The 27,570-nt window shown below is 36.4% G+C and overlaps 1 protein-coding gene across 1 annotated transcript in view; it reads left to right on the top strand.

The window, feature by feature from the left end:
- LOC114654645 (solute carrier organic anion transporter family member 4C1-like) overlaps positions 1–27,570 on the top strand; it is a 116,479-nt gene that overhangs the window by 49,104 nt on the left and 39,805 nt on the right. The window contains exons 6-8 of the mRNA XM_028805292.2: positions 174–289; positions 5,816–5,960; positions 19,601–19,796. Of these exons, the coding sequence (XP_028661125.1) occupies positions 174–289; positions 5,816–5,960; positions 19,601–19,796 (457 nt within the window). The remainder of the gene's footprint in view (positions 1–173; positions 290–5,815; positions 5,961–19,600; positions 19,797–27,570) is intronic.

Genomic DNA, 27,570 nt, shown 5'->3' with positions numbered 1-27,570 from the left:
ATTGATACTGTATCACCAATAAGCTGTTTAATTGTTGGGGTACTTAACTTTAGCTGATCCTAACTATTTTATGTAGGGTTTCTATTCAGTATTCCACAGGTTGTGTTTATAGGATTGATTAAAAACTATTTGATGCTGTCTAATTGATTATATTACTTTAATTCTTGTATCAGGAACTGCTATGATCCAGAAACAAAAGGTATCCCAAGCCCACCAGGATGGAAGTGAAATATTAGTCAAGGAGAAAAACCTTGGAAAAAATTTTAAAGACTTCCCATTGGCTTTAAAGGTAAATCACATTTATCCTGATTGGTTATTTCAATTATATGTGCGTCATGTCCCTCAAGTACTACCTCACAATTAAATGAATAAAAACTCAGAAGGTTCCAATGAAGCAGTTTTAACTGATTGTCACATATGTACATTGAGATATATATTTTGGTTTACCGGTACATATATATATTTGGATATTTATTGGTTCATATAAATACATGTAGCATATATTTTTGTGCCAGAATCACATACTTGTCAGGGATATCTTATTTAGAAAGTTGTACTGATTAGGGACAAAACACTCTTATTTTTTTCCAAATTTAATAAGTTGTACAGATCCCTGTCTGCTTGACCCATTCCATCTTACCCTGCCCTGCCCTTGGCTTGTTCCGTTTCATATCACTCTATTCCTTTACATTATAAAATGCTCTTTAGAATATGAATTATAATTAAGACAAAAGATTGTTGTTTATAATCTTTTGGGTGATGCACAATCTCAACTTTCAGTCTGCCATTCTAATTTTGAGACTGAGCAATAATAATGAATATGAAGCTATTTTAAAAGCAGTTTCTTTATTGGAATAATAAGCAGCAAATGAACCTGATAAACTTAAAATAGAAACTGGTGCCACACACTTAAAAAATAATCTTGAAATATAAATATAACCCACAAGTAAGGCTCTTTTATTGGTATTCCTCAATATGATAATTGAAATTTCTATTGATGGCTTTATGTTTTTGAAAAATAACCATAAAACAATACAAATAAAAGCATGGTTTTGTGTTCACAATAAACACAGGAAAACTATTCAGACACATAGATGAAATTAACATAATTCCGGAGCCACTGTATAAAATCATAAAATCCCTAATCATCTAATGGATTAATTTTTATCCGATAAATCCATTCTTATTGTAACATAAACGCTGTCTGTGCAACAGTGCCAGGTTTTGTTATTGTTGTTCCTTATGTTTCACATTAATAGGCGTGTTGTTTGTTTGGACAGAGAACATAATAATAAACAGTCATATCTCATGAATCTTTTTAGTCTCATCTTTTTTGGCCAAACATTGAAGGTGAACCTGTCATTCCCATATCCTCTCCCATTTTCCACACTGCTAGTCAAGTCCCTGGAGCCTTGGAGTCATTTTGGCTGTATTTAACAGCAATTTTTCAGAGGGAAGTGAGAGACATATACAAAATGGCTAAGCTTATACATTGCATGAGAAATGAAAGGCAAAACCCTTTCAGAATCTTTATACTTGAGACTGACTACCCTATATATGTTGATTTACTGGCTTCTAATTTCTCAGCACTCTAAAGTGTAATCGCCCCATGAATTCTCAAAAAAAAAAAATTAAACTGACCTTATATTGCCATGGAAAAAACTTTCCTCCATCTTCAAAGAAGGCAGTCACGGAACCCAGATGAGAATTCAGATCATTATTTGAACAGAGTTATGCTCAAACATCTCAGTCCAGGGAGTGAGCAATCAATTAAACAATTCATCTGCTTTCCCATCAGTTTATCCCCACTTTCTGGAGGGGTGTTCATTACTCATTTACCTCATTCTAATTTTGGATAATTACATTGGTAGCTTCTGTATGACAAGGCAGAGACCTTATGTGCGTAGCTTTAAGTTTCATTTAGTTAACCCTTGAGTTACAGTCAATCCTTTTCCTTGTGTTTAATTCATTCTGTTATGGCTTCATATATGCATACTTCTAATAAATTGTAAAAGATGATTATATATTAACTAAAAATTATGGTTATATGTTAATTAGTACACCATGTCTCAGTAGAGATAATCAAAAGAAACATAACAAAAGAATTTTATTACATAAAAGATTTGTCTTTATACCATATTAATAAAAGCATAGATTATGAATTAAATACTATCTAAATGCCCAATGATGGCATTAATCAAGTGGTCAACAAATGGAGTCTCCACCAATCATTTTATAAATTTCATCAAACCATTATTATCAAAGGGATAAATAATGATAACCTACTCATAAATAAAAGATAAATATGAGATATTGGAAATCAAATATTATTACCACACTCATTATGTATCATTTGGTTCATCATTTAACCAATCCCAGTGTGCAATAAAGCCTTGTCATTACATTAATCATAGTCAACAAACATTACAACCCACATATCCAAGAATTATATTCATGCCCCAGGGTAAAAATATTCTGAAACACCCATCACCACTCAAATAGTCTGGGAAGTGTCACTTCCATCCAGTACACACAGGCCATAAGCCATATGCAGTATCTGGAGCATAGCCACATAATAAAACATCTCCACCTGATTATCAGGGTTCCGCATTGTCGCTAGATTACTTAAAAATGTTCCAGTTGCACTTACTGTATTAGGAGCCCAGAATGCCAATGTTAATATTAGAGAGAGGATGTGGCAGAATACTGCTATATTTGAACCAGGCATAAAACCTCCAACGCATTTCCATATAACATTAGTCACTTGTTTAAGGATCTTCTGATCCCAGTTTGCGTCAAAAGCAGGTTTGAATTGTAGATTAGAGCCCTACACACATAATGAAATAATGAGTCAGTAATTATATCAAAAAGAACACAAAATTGGATACAGTATATCACAAAATAGGAGATAAATTGAACGATTCTTGTTTGCCAACAAGTATATACTTTACAGTGCCTACAAACACACAGTCTAAGTTGCCCATGAATTCTCTTCTAGCAGAACCACCAACAAGCAAATGATTTGGTAACTGACTAATAGAGACTGGCCAGATTTTGAAAATTCAGAGTTTTTCACGATGGATTTATTAGAGACCAGCTCTCTGAACATTGTATTAATTCTCAAGTCTGAGAAAGACGGCTCATGACCAAAGATGATACAACGCTCAATATGCCACTGGAATATCATTTTAAATTAAATCTACCACTGAATTCATTAATAAATGGTGCACATCCCATAATGTAACTGACAATTTCTGCAATGCAGACCGTAGTATTTTTAATCATTGACAAGCACCACATCCTCACTAGATAAATAGATAGATACTTTATTAATCCCAAGGGGAAATTCACAATTCACTACATTAATTATAAATTAATGTAAATTAAATCATAAATAATGTAAATTCATAATATAAATTAATCATAAATTCACTACAGCACTGCTGAAATTTTGTCCCTGCTATGTATCATAAGAGAGCGCAAATTAAACCATTTCACTAAAATGTTCCACTCGCTTTCATAACTGCCACAGCCTTCTTCCATGCGTTCAACCTCAAGCACTAAGCATCTCATCTCCCAACTTTTAAAACTGTATCATGGAGCTAGATAATGTGCTGCTGCTTGACTCTGAGGCTGTTGAATCTCTGCTTAATGGGACCACTGTCTCTCACTGATTATGTCTGTTGTTTGTGCTTTTCTGTGTAGCTATGGCGGTTCTAAAACTGAGTTAGTGGACTCACTTTGTAGTTGTATGCTACTGATTCAGAATTCCTACATGACTAAAACTTGGCCATGGTATTCTTTACATGCCTGAGTTTCACCCTACGGCTACAATCATTATGAGCTCACACTGGTGTTATCAGTCACAGGACTCTTTCTGCATCTCTGACTTCAAGCATCTTTGATTCTTTAGTGCACCCTTTTCTATAGACTACAAGGAGAAAGTCTCTGCTGAACTACATAACTTATTAGAGGTAGGCATCATTGAGCCTCCTACACATCACCTTTAGATTCCAACTTGAGATTGCTAGATGGAAGATGGGTGACATCATTCTGTGCAAAGACCTCAGGACTCTGAGTAAGACTAACCCTACCCCTAACCTTAATACTGAGGATCCCACCACCTAACTCTAAGTTTCAGTTTCATCTGGACCTTTGACAGTATTACAATCTAGGAATTCACCCTATGGTGTCTCTGGCTGAGCACCAGCAGTGAACTTGTGACTTTCAGATTATATTGAAACTTTCAGTTACCTGAGAGCATTAGGAGAACCCCCTCCACTCATCTCTGTGGATGGGATAGCTTCTGACCTGCAAGCAGTGTGAATACATGTTTGCAGTGTGTAATACAGTGTAGCAAATTGTTCCAGCTGAGACATTGCAGTGAATGACTATGCCCATGTCTAACTCAAATGGTAGTTAAAACAATACTACACTCCGAAACCAATCCAGACCTGTTGTAACTGGTCTACAGACGTGCTGTGCTCCCCCCCACAACAATGTGGATCTGTTACTCTCCTGCTATATCACAATTCCGGGTGCTTTTTGACTGCCCCTTGTAGTGTACATCTATAGGTGAAGACACTGCAGAATTATCATAAGCTAACACGGGTTTATAGTTAAGAAGACTAGAGCTACCTAGATAGTTTAAATCAGCATCATGATTAATATTATTCTTTACACAGGGTGATTTGCTAGTTAGAGCACTCATGCTACGTAAGGTTGTTTTATAAGTTATAAGCTGGCATGATTTCACGAAACAATTAACAACAGGGATATTTATTAAATTAGGGACATGAATAACTTGTCATATACAATTTTTAATGTGTTTATCACCAGTTACATGTGGTTAATATAAAACACATTTTTAGACAGTTCAAATACCATATTAGTAGTATTAGTATTACTATTAAGATACATTTTCAGTAGTATTAATTACCGTAGCTCTATTTTCTGAGAGAACCTGAGAGGCTTGCCTGTTCAGATGTAGCCCATCTCTTCTGAAAAACTACTATCGCTCTCTTAACAAATCAAAATTTTCGATGATGGCAAGGCTGTGCTCAGTGCAAAAAGTCTTCAACCAGGCGCTGTGGGGGAAAAAAAATTTGTAAAGGCCTCATCCAAGTGTCGGCGCATCAGAAGTGGACCAGAGATGATGAGCCACACAGCTGACTCCTGGGTCCTCCAGCGATCCAAAGTCTTCTTTTAGCACATGTTCCCATGTTGGAAGACCACAGCACTGATATCTTTATGCTTCACAAGGACAGCTGGAGCTTTTTTGACAATGTACTGAACATGCAGCCCTGGAGAGCAGGACACAATTGGAGTTGATGTCTTGGCACAATAACTCTCTGTGTTGAGTTTGCCTGTCTCTGGATTTTGATTGATGTTATCAATGTATGTATGTCACCAGAGTAGAAAAAGGTTATGTGGACACTGGGAGAACATACAACCTTTACACACAGAATGATCTGGCTATAAACAGAAACTTGCCTTTGGTAGGTTTAAACACATTACCACAGTTCTACTTATCTTCTAACATATTAATGTTAACAGATATGCAGGTTTTCACTTTCTGGCTCAAGGTTCAAACTTAGGCCTATTTTGGTTGTCAGATTCCATGTTATGTCCACAAATGCAGACACTGTAGTATTTGTGGAAAAGCACTGGAATAATGTTAAAAAATTGACTTCTTTTTATGTTAACTTGCAAGTAATAATATCACTTTAGTATGTGAAAATACAACTATTACTACTATCGTATTATGTTTATGTTTTGCATATTTTACATGCTGCTTACACTTTTTTTCTTTCAGCTCCTGTTAAAGAACAAGGTGTTTATGTGCTTAACTGGTGCTTCCTGTTTTGACGGGCTACTTATCACATCACTTGCAACATTTATGCCAAAATACATTGAAAATCAGTACGGAAGAACATCTAATGAAGCTGCCCTCCTAGGAGGTACAGTAACTGTGAACAAATCTTGATTAAGGCAAAAATCAAATAATAATTTTTAAAAGCATTAAACCTTCAAATGCAATTTTATGCCTTCTGGTGGTGTATCAATATAATCTGCTAAGCAACTATCATAAAATTCAGTGACATTTAACAGACTGCACTATTGAGTTTAAAGGGCCAGTGTGATGACTTTCGATTAAAAAATAATTTTACAGCCTTGTTACGTTTTCAGTTACCACCATACAGGTTTTATCTGTTCCTTTGTAAGGTCAATGCTCATAATACAAACACCTACTTACTTTTCATTTAAATGGGAAACATTTTAAGTGTTCCCTGACCCCAAAATTGAGCGCCAGTGTTGTAAAAGTAACTCCAAAATAGAAGAAAATTGACAGTATTTGTTTAATAATAACATTTGTCATAAGGCACTTCCCTTGTTTAATTACTGTTTATTAAGACTGTCTACCTAGACTTTATCTCTTTAAGTTTCACGTTCAATGGAATGGGCTTTCAATATTTCTTGGGCTTTTATAATTGTTTCAGGGATCTTTGTGGAGCTGTGATTCCCAAGATAACGTGAAAAGGTTCACACACCAACTCAGAAATTTATGGTCATAAACATTTTTAACAGTTGATTGCTTTGAGCAGACATCTGACTAAACTAACCTAAAGCACAGAATGCTTTCAAGTTCATCCATCATAATGGGAGGATATGTTTTTCCACACTCTTAAGAGTGCTCCTTACCCTTCCCATCTCACTGGTTTCAAGAGAATGTAACTTCTCAAAGCTAAAACTGATTAAAAGAAAAAGCTAGCACCTCAGTGCAGTGTCACTGGATAGGCTTAATGAAATGACTATAGTTTCAATAGAACTTAAAATGGCACCGAGAATTGAAGTAGAAGGTGCAGTTAAGACTTTTACAGCCATGAAGGTCCAGCATGCATACTTCTAAAAGTTAAGCTTAATCCACTTTTTTAAATGGACAAGTGTTGGTGTGTGTGTCTGTGTATCTGGGTGTGTGTCAAGTTGCTATGATTCTGTTATATGCCATTTGGCATGGGGTTCATAAAAGCAGTGCTTGCATTTACTTTTTGTGGTTTGCCCTCTGTTGGAATGAAAAATGCAACGCATCTTATTATATCATGCATTAAAATACCAACAGACAGTGTACTGTAAAACTTTAACGCTAAATATGTACAACAGAAAGTAAGTGACAGATGGTGAAAAACCAGCTTATCCACCTCAATAAAAGGAAGAAGTGTCTGTGTGTGTCTGTGTCCAGCAAGGGGGCAGCAATGTGTTCTTTTTTGAAATGCAGCTCATAGTCTGAACCTGTGTATATACCCCTTCAGTAACCATGCCAGAAATATCGAGACAAGAGAAATATGGTACAAAAGAAAGAATATACAGTATTTAACTTTCTTTAAAATGCAGCTTTCACTCTTAACACACATTGCAGAATAATCTTCATGCATTCAAAAACAGCCAATGAGAAGCCATTGGAACAGTGTAATCATAATTTACTTCTTCAGTGGGGGTCTTTTGACGATTGGTGTTCCATTCAATAGGGCGCATGAGGGTTTGTTATTGGCGCAGAGTCAACGTCACATCTGTGCTCTGCGCATCTGCCTTAAGGCTTCTTGACAGGCCCTAAATACCCACACATTTCACATGTTCAGTGAGCTATTTGTGATCAGTGCTATATATGATTAGGCTCTCTAAGGCCCTATAGCGCATTCTTTCCCTATTTGTGAACTGTGTATCTGTCCTAATCACTTAAACCTGCCTGAAAGAACTGTCCTTACTTCAGCTAGAAATGTATGAATGCTAATATAACTTGGCTCACACATCACAATTATCAAATAGTTATTTTCAGTTCTGGTTACACTTTCCTTCCGGTTGCTAAAGTTAGGAAGAAAAATTTGAAAATAGGCAAAACATGTAGAAGAAGGGAAAAAAATTTTTAAAAAAATATAATAAAAATACCAACAGCATTTAAAAATAAAATAAATGGTCTTTTTCTTCTATTCTGTTATCCAACCTCCAACAGCTTGGTGGTGGCACTTTTCTTGCACCTGCTCGGACCACGTGAATGAGGTTGGATTGTGTACTCACTGACACTTTGATTTTTTTTGCAATTTCTGTAAATGAAAGGCCCACATCTTTTAAGGGTGATAATGATCTGTCTCATGTCATTTGTTAATTGCCATTTTCTTGCCATTATCACTGGAATATTCTCTAAGTATGGTGTAGTAACACAGTCTCTTCCAACTCTAATTTAAGACAGACAGAAGGTTTTTAAGTAATCAGCAGAAGTTGGGGCACCTGTGCAAATTGTTTGCTTCAACTTGTGAGCCTTAATTTACTGTAATTGTTATGGAGCATCTGTAAGTTGTAACCTATTAGTTGTTCCTTGAAGATGGCCCGTTTGTAATATTCTGATGACTCCTTTTTTTTGTTCAGTTTTTGCTAACCTAAACTTTAAATTTAAACCTCTGGTAGTTTACTGCTTACCTTTTTACCGTTTTAGGTCATTCATTGCATTTCAACTGGTTAAATTTGAAGAAAAACTAAGGTATTCTAAAACTTTTGACCGGTAATGTAAGACAAAAAAATCATAGTGAAAAATTAGTGCAAAACAGATTGGAATAATATATGCAACCAGGCCAAAATGAGCAATGTGCTGCAAATCATAGTCATTGACAGAAAAGATTTCAAAACCAAAGAGACTTTCAACAAACAAAGAGAACACCCAGTCTTTTTAGCTGAATTCAAACTTGAACTGGCAGAAAGTTTACGACACTGACCTGGGGCCTCATATATAAATGGTGTGTATGCACAAAAATGTTGCGTACGCCCGTTTCCACGCTCACATCGCGACCTAAACTTAGCATAAAGCCACGCGCATTTTCACGCCAGCTCAATCCCTGCTGTACGCAAGTTCTCCACTAGGTTTTGCAAACTGGTGGCACCCAACGTCAAAGCAGTGCTTTTGTTCCAGTGTGGTTTCCTTCTTTTTTAGATCCACATCCCTGACGCTGCTTTATCAAATACACTGAAATTAATCCGCATATTGTTTATTAGTTTATGGCAACTGATTGCAATTAATCTGTAACAATATAATGCTCCACGGAATGGCCAAACTATTCCAAATACCATAGCTGCTTTAGCATTGTTTCTGTCAATGCACTACTCATAGTATTTATCCCACTGTATCTGAGTGTGGAGTCAAAGCTCTACAGCAGCTGATTGGAAAAAGAATTATAGGCATACAGCATCAAACATATGCCGCCTCAGCCATGCTCACAGTCTATTGAACTGCTTTCAAACAGAAAATGTTTCATAGCCTTTCCTGTACTGACCTTGCGGTTAAGAAACAGTTTCATACCAAGAACTATAAATGCAATCAATCAATCTTTCAAGTGTTTCCTTGTAGAACTGTTTGTACTTATTAGTACAATCACCTCACTGTAAACTTGTGATACAGTTACAATATTGCACAACCTGAGCCACTTTATAAAACGCATACAGTAATCCCTCCTCCATCGCGGGGGTTGCATTCCAGAGCCACCCGCGAAATAAGAAAATCCGCGAAGTAGAAACCATATGTTTATATGGTTATTTTTATATTGTCATGCTTGGGTCACAGATTTGCGCAGAAACACAGGAGGTTGTAGAGAGACAGGAACGTTATTCAAACACTGCAAACAAACATTTGTCTCTTTTTCAAAAGTTTAAACTGTGCTCCATGACAAGACAGAGATGACAGTTCTGTCTCACAATTAAAAGAATGCAAACATATCTTCCTCTTCAAAGGAGTGCGTGTCAGGAGCACAGACTGTCATAAAGACAGAGGAAAGCAAACAAATCAATAGGGCTGTTTGCTTTTAAGTATGCGAAGCACCGCGGCACAAAGCTGTTGAAGGCGGCAGCTCACACCCCCTCCGTCAGGAGCAGGGAGAGAGAGAGAGACAGACAGAGTTTGTTTTTCAATCAAAAATCAATACGTGCCCTTCGAGCTTTTAAGTATGCGAAGCACCATGCATGTCGTTTCAGGAAGCAGCTGCACAAAAGATAGCAACGTGAAGATAATCTTTCAGCATTTTTAGATGAGCGTCCTTATCGTCTAGGTGTGCGAACAGCCCCCCTGCTCAATCCCCCTACGTCAGGATCAGAGAAAGTCAGCGCAAGAGAGACAGAAAAGTAAGCCGGGTAGCTTCTCAGCCATCTGCCAATAGCGTCCCTTGTATGAAATCAACTGGGCAAACCAACTGAGGAAGCATGTACCAGAAATTAAAAGACCCATTGTCCGCAGAAATCCGCGAACCAGCAAAAAATCCGCGATATATATTTAAATATGCTTACATATAAAATCCGCGATGGAGTGAAGCCGCGAAAGGCGAAGCGTGATATAGCGAGGGATTACTGTATTTACTTATGATTTTTAAGATGAAATGCAGCATAATATGTTTATTACATTATACAGATAAAATGTTAACATCATTTAAATAATCTATATTCTTAATAACTAAACATGTGAGGACAAGGTGGCGCAGCACTAGTGACGATCGGGTGCTCCGTTCAGAGATTGTTCCTGCCTCGCTTTGTATTCTTGCTGAGACTGGCGTGAGCCTGGATGGATAGATGGATAGAATAGTTAAACATGTACTATGAAGATATTTCAATGTTCCTTAAAGGTTTTGAAGAATCTGTGTTCTAAGCTTACAAAAGGCTTAATGTCTATTAAATAGCTGATTGTGTGGCAATTGGTTACTTGGAGAAAGAAAAGGAAGGACAGGAATTGGAGGTTAGTATGTTTGAAAGAGTCAGTACTGCTACAATAAAGTATTTCATCGAAGGTCGCGTATGGCGCAGCAAGCATCGTGCGTGAAAGATATGAACAATCACTGCGCCATCATGTTCCCATGTTTAATAACATGCTTTAACTCCTATCATCATGAAAATGATATCAAGTATACATCTCAGTATTTTAATTATTCAGAGAGCTGTAATATCATGAATGCAATGGATTTTGTGTCCTGTCAGAGGAAGAGAAAGCCCATTTAAGAAGCACGTAGTGATTCACACACATAGAGCACATAGAAGAACACATACAAAACAAAACATTTAATGTGCTACTTTAGTTACGATGGTATTTGAGAAACTAGTACATTAAATGATTTAAAGATGAAGTTTATGATGTTCTACTTTAATGACAGAATAAACTACGTGATTAAAGTGGAAATTTCGAGATTAAAGTTGACATTTCGAGCTTTTTTCCCACTGTGTGCCTATTTTTTTTTCTTTTCTCTGTACCCTAGTAAGCTTTCATATGACACTGAGATGGTGGGCTGACTCACTTTTTCACGGCGACTTTGATATCTGACAACTTCTTTTTTATTTTGGCACTGTGCAACTTTGTGAACTTGAGCTTTCTAGATTCTCTGACACTCTATGTCACTCGATCAATTTTGTTGTTTATACTACTGTTAAAAAACCAACAAATAGTACGTTTTCATTTGCTGAAATTCTTCTGTTTTCCCCCATGCTTTTGTCATTGCCTTTTCACAGAATGCTGAGCTTAAAGGCTATTTATATTGATTTGCATATTCAAAGAGGCGTAATTCTGGGAGGAGTTTGGGAGTGGCGGCAGGCGCGTGCATATGTGTTACTTTCATGCTGACTGGGATTTGTGTAGCGGAAGAACGTGAAAGTTGGCAAACGCACAGATTTATGCATCTGGATTTTTTTGTGCGTACGCACATTTCTGCTTTTGTCCGCATGCCATGTTTTAGTGTGAATTCTATGCACAGTGTTATGCATGAGGCCCCTGGTGCTGTCACATGACACACACATCTGCTTGACCTTACCTGATAACAGCATAGCAAGCATCAACAAAATGGCAGTGCCCACAAAAAAATACAAGATTTTACCCACAAAAAATTATACACATAAGTAAAACACACATTGGAACAAAATGTAAATGTATCATTGGATTCCAGGGCCTGTAAACCACCCCAAATAATGCATATATATTTTTTAAAGTTTCAGGAACCTTTTAGAAATATTAAAAATAAAAGTCAAATCATGACACATTGGGTCTAAAGTGGGAAACAGTCCTGTTCATTGCATGGCACATACTCTCTCAGGCCCAGTCACTCGAGTTGGGGCCATTTTAGAGGCAGCATTTATGTTAACCTGAATATTTCTAAGGAAGTAGAAGGAAAATATCAGAAAGTTATAACATTTAAATGGAAGAGAAATAGGAGATGTACTTTTAAAAATGCATCTGACAGTAATGATGCTGTATCAAAATGCTATGTGTATGTTTAATCAACTTATAGCCAACCACTATTGCTTGCTGAAAAGACCACTAGAAAGATCTTCAGCAGAGTTTCACTATGTTTATTCTAAAGTAGAAGTCTGAATTTTTGCAGAGTAAAAGATAACTCATTCAGTGAATGTACGCAAAATGCGCCAGGTTATACATTCCTTCGGTTATTTAAATACATTGCTGTGGATGATGCAGTGAATTTGGGTTTAAGCTTTATTTACTGACACCATGATAGGCCAGGGGCATATGTGAGGGTTTTCTTTGCAGACTTTAGCTAAGCTTTCAGTACTATCATCCCAGAACTCCTAGATTCAATCTGCCATTTGATTTCAGACCTTATTACAGAATGGAAACAGTTCTTGCAGTTGGGATAATATAATGTCTGACTGACACTTTAACCCTTAGTACTAGGAATTAATTCTCGGTGAATAGAAATGGCTGTACCTCTGATAATTTGTCTGTCAAACTTCTTAAATTTAGTTGCTCATTTTTTGGGTGGGGCAACAAAGTTGGATTCTGTATCTCCAGTTTTAGCCTCTTTACACTGGCTGCCTGTTAGTTATGAATTGATTTTAAGTTATGCTTTTTGTTTTTAAATCAATACATGGGTATGATCCTGTCTATTTATCCAAAGTGTGTGATTTATACCAACCATTCAACGAGTTGAGAGCTTAGTTGTCTCTTGGAGTCCCTTGTACTAAGTGTAAAACTAAGGGGGGACAGGGCTTTTGCAGCTGCTGCACCTCGTCTATGGAATTCTTTACCTCATTACATTAAAGAGTCCTCTTCAATTGAACTGTTTAAAACTAGACTGAAGACACCTTTCTATTCCCTAGCTCTCTGTGACCTACAGTGATACAGATGGTTCCCTCCTCTTAGTCATTTGTTTGCTTCAGTTTACTGCTGGTTGTATTGTGTTTTTATTGTATTTTATTCTATTAATTATATTTATGTTTATTGTATGTTTTATTGTAAACCACTTTGGCTATAGCATTACTGATATTGTTTCAAATGTGCTCTATAAATCAATTAACATTGACATTGACTTTTGCAGATGACATCACACTAATAGGCCTAATGCCATACAATGTTAAGTCCATATACACATCAGAGGCAGAACATCTAACAGCTTGGTTCAGCCATAATAATTTGGACCTTAACATTCAGACAACTCAGGACATGATTATAGATTTCAGGATACAGCCACTTGCTCACATATCAGTTGTTCTTAAAGTGCTCTGCTCTTGGGACAGTCATTTAAGTTTTTCGGCACAAAACTTTAAGCGGGACAAAAAAATCAGAGAATGTTCTTTTTTTTGTCACCCAAGGAAATTCAATCGCATCCAAGCAACATTGGTCCAGTTCTAGACAGCCATCATGAAGTCCATTTTGACCTTATCTGTAACTGACTGGTTTGGTGCTGTCTCTGCCCAGTATAAGGTCATTCCATAGCACATCGTCAGACCGTGTGAAAAGATCACATGGCAGTAACTTACCATCCATTCCAGTCCTATATGAGTCCAGGGTAAGAAAGAGTGTCACAAAGATCATTACTGATCCGAGTCACCCTCAGCACCACCTATTTAAAGAGTTACTTCCAGCAAACACCTTTGTGCGGTGAAGGCACATCACTTACAGTTTTTTTTTCCAGGTGCAGCTATACTGTATGGCCAGGTGCAGGAATGACAGGCTGCTGAAAGAATATTGGGGGTGCCAGTCGGGTCGTCCCATTTAAATTTCAAACAAAATAAACAAAAAGGATGATCCTTTGGGGTCTTTGCCCTTGTGTCTGACTACAAAAAGTAACTGAAATTAGCTTTGGCTTCTAGCCATAGGTCAGACTCAGTCTGTCTGGGAGCTCTGTCCGGAGGGTCACTCTTTTATGGACAGTGAACAGAAAGGGGTAGGGTCAACTGCCCCTACTGAGTGGTTTCTCAATGCTGCAGAGCGAAAAAGAGATGACAATGTTAGTGATAGCACCCCTCTCATCCTGGTGGGTTATTACACACCTCAGCAGAGCCTGTAAGGAGATCTTCCAACCTGTATGCATGACAAATGACTGAGCAGGTTTGAATTTGACTCAGGATCTATGTATACTTGCACATCTTAACCCATTTTACCATATTCTGTTTTATCTTTTATATTTTGTGTTGTCCTTGTATGTTGTGTCACTGCTACCAAGACAAATTCCTAGTACATATTAGTGTACCTGGCCAATAAAGTAAATTCTGATTCTAATTCGGATTATTCCTCTAGAGCCACAATATGAAAAAACAGATAAACTTTTTATGTGACTTCATTCAAAAACTGAATCTGCAGGATTATATTATACTAGCTGTGCCACCTGACTAAGATGGGTTAAAATCTAAGGAATCAATGTAGACCCCAGCATTTATGTTTACAGACATCATTCAATAAATGTGTCTCTGTTATATGCCATTTGTTATGGGATTAGTAAAAGCAATGTTAGTGTATGTTATGTGCCATCTTTTGGAATGAGAGAGATGTAGCAACCAGACAAATACACAGACAGACGCACTTATCCTTTTATTAAGGTGGATATGGCACTGTTGTTTCTGTCTCTGAGTGAAAAAGGGTGGAACTATACACATACCGTACATCTGATGATAATTACCAACAACAGCTGTCTAATAATTAATAGATGTAGTTCAGAGAGAAATTTCAAAAAGCAAAAATTTGAAAGACAGAACCAGTCAAGGCTCCTGCCTTTTCCTGGCACCTTTGACACATAACCAGATGGCTAGGAGTTCATTACTGTGCACCGCTAGTGTTCTAATAATCCACTATGATAAAATTACCATCAATTGGATATTGTTGTCTGTTGTGTTGCCAGTGGGTTATTTCTTATAGCAAAGTCAGGTTCAGATATGTATGCCTCATTGGTAATTCATGCAAAGATATCTGCATAAAGAACAGCATTACCAGGACATGTGCATGATGTTTCATAGAAAGACACATAGACTGTTGCGTAATATAGAAGATGAAAAAGTCAGGTTACCAGGAGCTCCCATCAACAACTGAAGAGAAATGTTCAAGCTTGTGCAGCTGTCATAGCTGAAGTGCGGTAATTGTTAACAATATAAATACACTTAAATGTTACTTTCTGTACAGTTTAGAAAATGTAAATTAATTATGGTGCATTATAATAATGTATTTACTAATATAATGAATTAAATTTATGTGATGTATCTTTAAGAAGAAGAATATTTACTGCTATTTTTTGCATTTATTATTACTTCAAATGAAACTATATTTAGAATATAATATATTCATAATATTGTACTGTATATCAGTATTCAATTTCTGCAGACACTTTTCTATGTGTACGGTATGCATGATTTGTTTATAGCTCAATCATGTTACACTTGTACCATGGGGTATTATGAAACTGGAGGCGAAAAGATGTAGAATGAATGTGAATGTAAAATGTTGGCCTCTCTGACTGCACTAGTTAATTTTGCACATGCATCCATAAATGGTAGCGGATGTTACTGTATATCTCACATGTCTTTTTTGATTTCCATAACAGAAGTGGAATTTTCCCAAAAGTCTAATTACTTATATACTCCATGAGGAGCTGTCACTTTGATCATAATAATAAAGAGGATGGGTGTTGTTGGTAGTGACCTTGAAGAAAAGCTATCTTTACTTCAAATTATTACTTGGGAGGAAAACATATGCATTGTATAACAGCTGGCTATATAATCTGATGAAAAGGTTTCTGTAAAAGCTGAAATTAGCATTTTTGTCTCATTTGGCATCTGTGAACTCTTGTTTTAAGTTATATAAAGACTTGAGGTCAGGCTGACAGGTGACTTGCACTTACCTAGTTATAATGAGTGTCAATGTGGCTGCAGTGAGCTCATTGTCAAGAGGATGAGAAACCAAAAACTAGTAGGATCACTACTTGACACAGAAACTGTAAAAATATTTGGTAAGTCCTAATTGGTTAATTTAATATACTTTTCTATAAATTTTCATGCCATTTCATTAATTGTGGATCACACTGTAAAACAAATACTTTCCTGAAAACCCAGAAATTGAAAGTGAATGTTTACCTGGGGAATGCTTTCCCAGAGCTTCCATTGTTAATTGTGTGTGAGACAGATCTTGTTAAAAATCATCCATCCATCCATTTTCCAACCCGCTGAATCCGAACACAGGGTCACGGGGGTCTGCTGGAGCCAATCCCAGCCAACACAGGGCACAAGGCAGGAACCAATCCTGGGCAGGGTGCCAACCCACCGCAGGTGTTAAAAATCAGATCAGTATAAAACTACTGAAAAAGATCACTGAGCATCAAATGTGTCTAGTTGGAATCCACTATGGCTTTGTATATCCAGACTGATTTAAGATAAAGATGGGAAATCAGTCATACATATTTTTAACACTTGAGGCAGCTGGACCTGAAAGTACTGTACATCTTCCAGACTGAATAAAGTAAACTCTCTCATACAGAAGTAAGCTGTGCATATTTTATAATGATGGAAAAATGTAAAAAATACTAAACTATAAGTATAGCAGATTTTTAATAATAGTATAAATAGACTATTAGATATTAGATATAGTTAGCAATATACCCAATACTATCCCATAATGAGCATGTAAATAAATAACGTACAGATAACTACAGTATATAGCTTTGGGTGAGTTTCCTGAAAGCATTGCAATGCTAAGACCATCCTAAACTCAATCTAAAGACCTATCATTAATTTATGAGGGTTTTCCAAAGCCCATCGTAACTAAAGTAGCTCTTTAAATCCTTTATAATCCCCGCTATGTGCTCCCGGCCCACTCATTAGTCACTAAGTGCATCTTGAATTGACTAAATCTTGTGCAAGCTTCAGTGACAAACAATGGAAACTAGACAGAGTTCATGCCAATTACTATAACACAATAATAATAATATTAATAATAATACATTTTATTTATATAACACTTGTCTTAATTTGCAAATAACTTCAGTAATGTGGAAAAGGATATAAGAGGAATAAAAGCACAGAAAGTCAAACTAATATCAGACATTATCCATCCAACCATTCATTATCCAACCTGCTATATCCTAACTACAGGGTCACGGGGGTCTGCCAGAGCCAATCCCAGTCAACACAGGGCGCAAGGCAGGAAACAAACCCCAGGCAGGGCACCAGCCCACTGCAAGGCACACACACACACACACCCACACACTAGGGACAATTTAGAATCGCCAATGCACCTAACCTGCACGTCTTTTGACTGTGGGAGGAAACCGGAGCACCTGGAGGAAACCCACACAGACACGGGGAGAACATGCAAACTCCACGCAGATAGGACCCGGGAAGCAAACCCGGGTTTCCTAACTACGAGGCAGCAGCGCTACCCACTGCACCACCATGCCACCCATCAGACATTATACAACAAATAAAATTTAATTAATTGAACCACAAATTTTCAGGTAATAAATAATAAACAATTCTCTGAAAATGTTTAATGTTAAGATTTATATGTGAATAATTGATATATTCCATAATGAAATGCAATAATGCATCTGTAGGATTATATTTTATACAGTATATAAATTGTAAATAGGTGACCAATTTGTGCATATTTATACACTTTTAAACATAAATGGTTAGAAAATATTGGTGTCAAGTTTACTTTTAACGGTTTTACTTTGTTCTGCTGGTTAACAAAAAATGATAGAATATTATTGCCAATTGATTCTTTTTTAAGTAGGTGACTGCAGAGAGGGAGTTGACAAAATAGTCTTAAAGGATCTTAAAGTAGCTAATTAAGAGGAGTTTTAAGAATCAATGAAAAAGTAGCTTGTATGTTACATACATCATAATGTTGTTAGGTAATCTTCAAGACTGATCATTTTTAGGAAACTCACCCCGTTCTCTAAGTTGTATATGTAGTATAAATATAGTACAGAAGGTAAATTATCACTGTTGTTAAATTTTATAAATACTAATGACACTGAGTCATAGGTAGCACTACTACTTTAACTGTAAACCATTTATTCACATAAACACATACAGTATTTTAATTAGCATTAGAATCTTGGAGGTTTCTTTACCCATTTTCAAGACAGTACACTTTGCCATATCACCATCAACATGACTGATGAAAATTCATAAACGGATTACTTTTAACTAATAACAACATGATTCCATCTGCACTATTGATACAATTATTTTTGAGCATGCACTGTTGATCCTACAACTTCACCTATAACAAACAGACATAGTAAGACAATTTAAGCAATAGTCAAGAAACCGAAAGTCTAAATAAAAAACCTAATTTATGCGCACATTGTGTGCACATATCTCTTGACTCTGATTATCCAAAATATACTTTAGTCAAGACTTCAACTATGTATGATCACTATCAGTACAGACCTGATTTTCCAACGCATCTCTTACACTACATTGCTCGCATGTCCCTTTACATGAATTCTATCCCAATCCACTATCCATTATACAGAGATTAAAGGAAGTCCTATTTTACCAATAGGGAGCATGGGAGAGCATGTGCCTTGAGCATGGGAAAGGCACTATATAAATAAAATGTATTATTATTATTATTTTTACTAAAATTTAGACAAATTCAAAATTTCTTGATAAGGAACCAATAAAAACTTCCTTTCAATTTGCTTGATGTTTATTAGCGCTGTCATTTAGTAAGAATGTCGAACCTCTGCTATTCCTTACGATGCTTCAGTACAGTATGTTTGAGTGAGTACGTCATATTAAACTCTGTGATTCTTTGTATTGTAGATGTTAGAAAATGACTGACAGATTGGATTTGAACCATACAAAGTACATCTGATTGATTTGTAATACCCTAATCTATAATGTGTAAAACTAATACAAATTATTTTAAAAAAGATTTTACTGGAATTTGTTTCAGCTTGGATCATTGTTTCCTATCTAAGACCTAGCAATCCTACATTACCAGCACCTCACTGCTGGAGAATAAGAGTGGGAGAATGGATGGATGGATCACAGTATGACTCAAATATGGAGATGCTATATAGGCCTCTATCCCACTGTAACGAGTGCAGTTTGTAGTGTGTTTGGTTAAACTGAAAAAGCTGTTAATGCATTACATTTTTAGAGCTTGTTACTTTCTTAATTAAGTTACTGGATATCCTAAGGCTTTGTTAATAAATTCCTGATTATTTTACAAATGATTTCTCCCATCCGCTTGGAAAGAATGCTTTGTCAGCAGTCCTCTTTTTCTTGGAAAGAAATACCCAAGGAAATCAGAATCCTCAAATTCTTCTCTTCTTTATTGTTCTGCCAGGTCTTGTGCTGATCCCTGGAGCTGTGGTTGGGCAAGTCGCTGGGGGATTGCTCTGTTCCAAACTGAAACTGAAGTGCCGTAGTATGATCAAGATGGCTGTGATAACGTCCACAGTATCTTTACTGTTGTGCAGTGTTTTTTTCTTTACCAAGTGTGAAAACAGTCCATTTGCTGGTGTTTCAGTTAATTATAATGGGTAAGTACTCCCAATTGGTACAATACTAATTGTTTTCAAACAATATATGACTGAGTCAATATATTTTAACATTGTATGGTTCATGAACTATACAAAATAGAGTATATAAATTGAGATCTGTGGTGCTTAAAACACTTATAACTGACTTTTTCTTTGTTGCACTCCCAGATTTTAATTACATTTTGAAAGGAATAATCTTTAATTAGCAACATTAGTAATCAACTTTGGAAATTTAGCATAATAACAGAAAAAGTCAAAAGATTCAATTCATTCCACATAAACATTCCATCAGTTTGCACAAACTGCCACAATGTCCTTTTGTGCATTGATTCTGCACTGCGTACATATTGTAATGCCAATCTATTCATTGACCACTATTCTTCAGTCTGTAACACAAATGGGTAACACTCTAAAATGCTTTAAATATACACAAAATGGTGGTGCCTCTCAGACCCCCTAGTGTCCCAGATTCTGATCACTGTTTCTGTGGAGTTTGCATGTTTTTGCCACGTCCGTATGATTTTTATATCTGGATACTTGTTTTCCTCTCACATGCGAAAGATATGTGTGATGTTACCTGGTGACTCTTAATTGTCCCAGTATTGTTAAGAGTGAGATTCTCCATGAGTGTGCCCTGTGCATTATTTACTGCACTCACTTCATGGTTGTTTGCCTGCTTATGCTTGGTGCTGTGGCCATCAGCAGCTTCCTCACATGAATGGACAGATCATACGCATGCAACAAAAGTTAGCTGGCCATAATCTACCAGGAATTAGGAGGAGCAAATATACAAGGTGGTAGGCTACACAAGCTTATTAATCACAAAAGAGCAACTCTGCACAAGTTTTTTTCACTTTATAATTTTTATATACTAGAGCGTAGTTGAAGTGCATAGCTTAAATACCATGGGTGGAAGAGGAAGAAGCAAAAATGAACAGCTAAAAGACACAGTGAGCCCTGCAGAATTTCAAGCCTGCACAATGATGTTCCTCAAACATTAAAGCTACAATTTCACTGCTCCTAATTGCCAGACAATTTTGTTTGACCCTGATATTTCAAAATCATATCATTTTTATATTATTCCACAAGCAGCTTTTCTTAAGGAGATACAGTAGGTGACCTATTTCATCAGACATGAATATGAAGTTTGCCTCAGTAAAGAGTCAAAGAATCAGTCAAGAGTCTGCTGGCATGAAAATTTAAATTTATGCTGGTGCACCTTATTTGTTTGTCATAGCAGACAGAACCCAATAGTATGTGGTGTTACCGTAGCAAGCCCTTACTAGAAATGCCAATCTGTCTTCTACAGCCCATGCTGGAAAAGGGTGGAAAAGATGGAATTGCATCAAACAAAAACAACTAAAGCATTCTTTTAATGGAAAAAAAAGTTACATTACATATTAAACATCTAATTTTTGAGAAGTGTGTACTAAATGTCCATGTTTTAATGAGCAGAGAGGATGGTATGGTTGGGAACAGCCTTGTGTTCTGGGTTCTCAGAATAAATTTGGCTTTATCACTGAAGAATGTTTGTACAACAGAAATTATTTACAGTTGCCTTCAACAAAAATACAAAAAAAAAGCAGGACACACTATTTTTTCTTCTTGTCCTGATTTAAATGAATCAATACAAGTATACTACTTCAATTTAAATTCAATATCTATACTTAATATAGCAATCAATAACGGTTTAAATAACAGGTATCCAAATACATACACAATTACATTTTTAAAAATTAGCAAAGAAATTCAAAAATATTTATGCTTCTTTAGTAAATTGTATTTCCCCCACTAAAAATGAATGATTTGTCCAGTTTCTGGGCGATCATACATGCATTACCTCCATGCAGGCAAGTGAAAAGCCAGCGCCTTAAACACTGCCGAAAGCAGACTGTTATGGACAATCCAGAAATACAAACAAAAATAAAGGGGGAAGTACATGCTTCTTTTAGATGTATTAAAAAGAAGCATTCTTTTTCAGAAAATATAAGCATAATTAATATTGAGATTTAAAATTAAGCTATTCAAGTTAATATTTATCTATACCATAATAAAACACAAAAGTCTGTTCCTCTGAGTAACCTGATTGGTCAGTTTGGCTTTGGTGTGATTGCTCAGTTTGGTAACAGGCCGAAAGTGCGAGTGTGAAACACATGAGGAGGAGAAACGACATTGGAGGCAAGCAGTGAGTCACCTTCAAATACAGCAAGTATAAGAGTGGACAGGATAGTGACAGAGTCTGAGAAGCAGGTTTTATGGGAACAAACTTGAGAGAAGGAGTGCCGGTAAAGAGACATTCAGACGCAAGCGAATACTCAGCAGAGTAGATGAGTGTGCGTGCAGATCAAGAGATAGCAAATATTTTAAAATTATTGTATTACTTGTAATATGGCTAGTTGTTTAATAGAAACTAAACTAGTAAGTATTAACTGTAACCTATGTGTATTCTCATTGATATGTACTCAACGAGAGATTTGAATATTGTGATTTGATACATAAAGCCCTCAGACAGAATCAAAAAATCCATCCAGATAGATAGAATTTGTAGTAAGGAACAGGAATGAAGAGGAATTTAAGGAGTGAAGTACTTTAATAGTCAGAGGAAATGCTACAGTTTAAATCAAAGAAGTAAACCAAAAGAAGCCCATCATCAAATGCTCAAAACGCTTGACAGAAAACAAAGTGAAAGTTAGATACCCAAGCCTAATATAATTAACCTATTTAGGTTTGCCGCCATCTTATATAGTGATCCCTTGTTGACATTTGTTATGAAAGTGCTCTCTATTTAAATTTTTTTTTCACTATTTACAGTAATTTTTTTTTATATCCTAGATTCTGAATCTGAGTTTGGATTTTTACTTGGGTGCTCACCTTTAATTATTTAATATTATTAAGGCAATTGTCACTGCCATCTTGTTTGATTATGTCCATCACTATTTTATACACCCATTGTTGGGAATCTGTCATGGTTGTTGGGGTGGAATCACAGAGGTTGTGACCCTGCCAGTAGTGACATGATGCGTTTAAAAGTTCATTGAGAGTGTTATTTCCTAATTGAGTTTGCAGATTGAAAAATATCCCTTTTTGTGCCTTTAAATCCTATTACTTTTGGTCCTCTGACACTAATGTTTTGCTTGTGATTTGGCCTCGGTATAAGTGTGGTTGACTTGTTGGTTTTCAACAGTTTTTTTTTTGGTTATGACTTCACCTTTTTCTCCCGGTTACCTTTCATATTACCTAGTGTAATAACATTGGATGTCATGTGATAATAATTGTGTACATAGAAAAGAGTGACATCGTCAACAACAATATGTTCACAGCAAAACAGCAGATACTAAATATCAGCAACCACAAGAAAAACCCAAGTAAAATGATATCAATACAGAAGTGATAAATAACATTGCTAAAAACTGCACCAAAAATGTCGAAATCACAAAAAAAAAATTTACAATGTTAAAAAAAAAAAGATTACTATATAGTATAAGATGTAGGCATAATTAAAACAAAGTAATGTGAAAACCCATGGCCCTCTGCAACAAATTCAATTAGGTAAAAATGTTTAGCCTTCTCAGCAATTTACAGTATTTAGCTTTAAATAATCTATTTTAGAGACAATGACTGGGCATTGCCCAGCTCCAACATGTTACAAGGACTGTGAGTGCATAGGTGGCTAGATGACCCACACGAGACTGCTTTATGCGAACTATACGGAAGGGTTCAGTGACTCACCCTGTTGCCTTTATATGTTTTGTGACCCTTGGTAATTGGTTGTTGATGACACTGTTAAACCAATCTCAGATCAAGATGACAGTTATTTTTTTCTGTTTACTGACACCAACTGTAGGGGAAAAAACAATAAAATCAAAGCTCAACTAATAAGACTAACCATTTAGACAGAAAGGGCTTAATTAGAGTCAGTCGCCACGTGTAAGTAAGTACCATAGTTTACTCTGATAAACATGATTTTCTCGTCAGATCGTATTTTGTGGAAAAGCCATCGGTTTTTATAGAAAGTAGCACTTCTTGTCTTACACTATTATAACTATTTACAGTTTGCATGCCAGTTTGATGAAAAATGGTTTAATTTTCAAAACGTTGAAATATTATCACTCAGAATGGGTTGCCTGTTCGCACAAATAGCGGGACTCCTTTTTTCTCATATGCCATTTCTAGGGACTGAGAACACCTACATGCCCCTGAGACATTTTATTGTTCTAGTGCTTTATGCTTAGGAGAGACATTAGGAGGTTCTTTGAGTTGGAATTTCTTGTTGAAATATTTGCTCATTGTGGTTTGTTTTACCATAGCCGACTCAAATCATTATACCAGTATCTATGTTACATCTAAGCTGAAAACTTACATACTGTGCATAAATATTGTTGAGATTGGAGTGGGGAGACATAGGACAAATAAAACCAAGTATGTGATTTCAATAGCAGTTTTAAATATTAATTGTCTATGGGCTTACAGGACTCTCCTATTTATGACAACAATGTCCAATAACATAAGCAGAGGCAATCAATTCCATCCTTACAGGGAGAGAAATCACTCATTAGGTTAAAATAATATCTTTAAACTGAAACAGAGCATCAAAACGATTTCATTATTAGCCTACTGTTTAGTTCATTTGAAGGTGATTGTCCCAAACGTGTTCTGTGGAAAAAGTGAGAACCTCTACAGAGACAATAGTTTCTTTATTATGTGCTTAGAAGCCTAAAAAATTAAAATGCTATCAGAAACATTGAATGCATGCCCTCTAAAAATTAATAATTACTTAAGTAACAAAATATGATGTTAGGTTTATGAGAATGATTTTATTTAGATCTCATATGGATGAAAATTACACATTCTACACATCAAAGAAGATATGATAGATTAAGGGGTAACGGCCAATTTAAACAGATGTATCCTCAAAACCAATTTAACTAAAATGTACCACTGGGAGCTGATCCAAGAGTTTCCCATAACACTAAGTGATTGACTTCAATAAAATGTCCACAAAGCAGAAAGCAAGTTAGTTACTTTTGTGTACTGTTTTGTTGCTTTATTTAGATAATACAATGCCATAACTTCTAGCATTTTAATCAAGTGATATCACAGAAGTACATTTCAGGCTTCATACACATATTAATCAGGAGAACTGCCACATTATTATCAAAAATAGGAGTAATGTGCAGTATTGTTGACAAAGGGTGGAATGGTGGTGCAGTGGTTACCTAGTGTTCTGAGTTTGAATCCAGAGCTTGCTCATTGTCTCTGTAGAGTTTCCACATTCTCTCCACATGCTGGCATGATTAATCCTCTGGGTACTGTTATTTTCCAAAAAGATATGTATGGTGATTCCATTTGGAGATGACCCTCCTGTATGAATCGGGTGAGATAGATAGATAGATAGATAGATAGATAGATAGATAGATAGATAGATAGATAGATAGATAGATAGATAGATAGATAGATAGATAGATAGATAGATAGGTTTATTTGTCCCATTTTTTTTTTTTTTTTGGAAATTTGTAACAAACACTTATCCAGAGTTAGGTACTACCTAACGACTGCTGGAAAAGCCATCAGGACACTGCTTCAATAAATTAATTAAAACCTAAAGAAGCCTTTTCTAATGTAGTTACATAAGATTTCAAAATTAAACAAGGAAGTGGAGCTTCTAATAATAATAATAATTAATAATTCTTTGCATTTATACCTGTATAGCACTTTCCTCACTACTCAAAGCGCTCAGCAATTGCAGGTTAAGGGCCTTGCTGAAGGGCCCAACAGAGCATAGTCCCTTTTGGCATTTACGGGATTCGAACCGGCAACCTTCGATTGCCAGGGCATATCCCTAGCCTCAGAGCCACCACTCCGTCAATGACATGATTCTAGACAATGAATCACTAAAGAGAGTATAACACTTTATTCCTCACAGTGCAGCCAAGTGGCATAACAGAGTGTTTGGCACTCACACGTCCTGGATCTGGGCTTCATTCCTGGTTTCTGTGTGCTGCCGAGTGACTGGGTAAATTGGTCTATACCTTGTAAAACACACTTGTTCTATCTAGGGCTGGTTCATGCCTCTTTCATTCCTGTTAATGTGAGTTGAATAATTCTGCTTAGTCCATCTTCTTTTCCCATGTCAAGAATGAAGTTGCTTTTCTCTTTGTACTTCTTAAGACCTTTTTCTTCTTTTAAACTAATGTTGTCATCTTTCTGACACTCCAGATTGTGCACTCTTGATTGATGAAGGCTTTAAATGTACAGCTTTACTCCCATACATTCCTGTGTTCCATTCAGAGAATAAAACCTCAAAAAGAGCTTTAATTCTACCATTTATTTCTGAATGTGTCTTTAAAATGCCACTAATTAATCATTATCCCCAAAAGAGAACTTCAGGAGGTAACGAACTTTATAGAATCCATTGCTGTTAACCATGCTCATATTATTAATAGTAATATTTTGACTGGGTGTGAGTATTAAAAACTGAAGTTTGTATTTAGAGTTAGGAAACATTTAGATACATCTTGTTAAGAGACAATAATAATACTTGTTTACTAGGAAAGCACCAATTGTATTGGCCAACTACACTGCACAACAAAGTTTTTGCTTCTTGAACACTGTTGGGTGTTTCTTATAGATTTTTGGGTGCTGATCATGAATATTGCATCAAAATTTATCCATAATGTACCGTTTCAGAGAAATCTTCAGTTTTGTCATAATTTTTTCTTATATTTGTATCCAAACATTTTCGCTCCTGTAAGTGACTTATCAACAACGGTTTGTGCAGCCTGGGTATGTCCAGGCATGGAATCAGGCCTGGTTGGAAGCTGTTCTGTGGAAGTTGACATCCTGGGCATGCCGGGGCAGGTCTGAACAAGCTTGACGCTGTCTCAGCATCCTATAAAGGTGGCTTGCATACACCGATCCTGCTCATTTGGTTAATGTAGATAGTCAGTGTGTATGTATAGTATCAGTATAGTAAAATATAGTATCTAGTAAAGTATAGTATCTGTAGCAATATAACAGTAAGTAAGCTTGATGCTATAGATGTTTTGGTGTTGGGCGATATGTCTCGTCAATGTCGTAACAGCCGCAATACATTCTGATATATCTTTGGCAAATATACACTTGCGCCTCAGAGACGTTGGATGACTGCTCTTGTGAAGAAAGCTTATCATCTGTATTTTGGCTTCAAAATTGGTGATCAAGACAAGGAATGGGCGCCTCACATTTGCTGTGCGACATGTGCTGTCAGTCTGAGAGCCTGACTCAGAGGCACTCAAAAGACGATGCCGTTTGCTGTTACGATGATATGGCAACAACAGAAAGACCATGTGACGGACTGTTACTTCTGTTTGACTAATGTGTCTGGTTTCTCTGCCAAAAACAAGAATTCAATTGAATATCCTAGCAATGAGACCTGTGCCACATGACGACAGTCTTCCAATTCCGAAACCACCAGAGGATTGGACCTTAGACGAACCAGATGAATAAACTGCAATGCAGGGTACTGGCAGTGACATTGAAGGATTGTTCTCGGCCTTGGGTTGTGATCACAACCCGGAAGAGTGGCGTCTCTTCATTGATTCATCAAAGTTAAGCCTGAAAGCTGTTCTGCTACACAATGACAACATTTATCCTTCAGTACCTGTTGGCTATGCAGCACACAGGAAAGAAACGTACGAGAATATTGAAATGTTGCTGAAGCACATCCAGTATAGCAGGTACAACTGGAATATCTGTGGAGATCCTAAAGTCGTTGCTCTGTTACTAGGACTGCAGC

Source organism: Erpetoichthys calabaricus, chromosome 7, assembly GCF_900747795.2.
Source record: "Erpetoichthys calabaricus chromosome 7, fErpCal1.3, whole genome shotgun sequence".
NCBI lineage: Eukaryota > Metazoa > Chordata > Cladistia > Polypteriformes > Polypteridae > Erpetoichthys > Erpetoichthys calabaricus.
The sequence above is the reverse complement of the archived record's forward strand: the minus strand, read 5'-3'. Positions and strand labels throughout refer to the sequence as shown.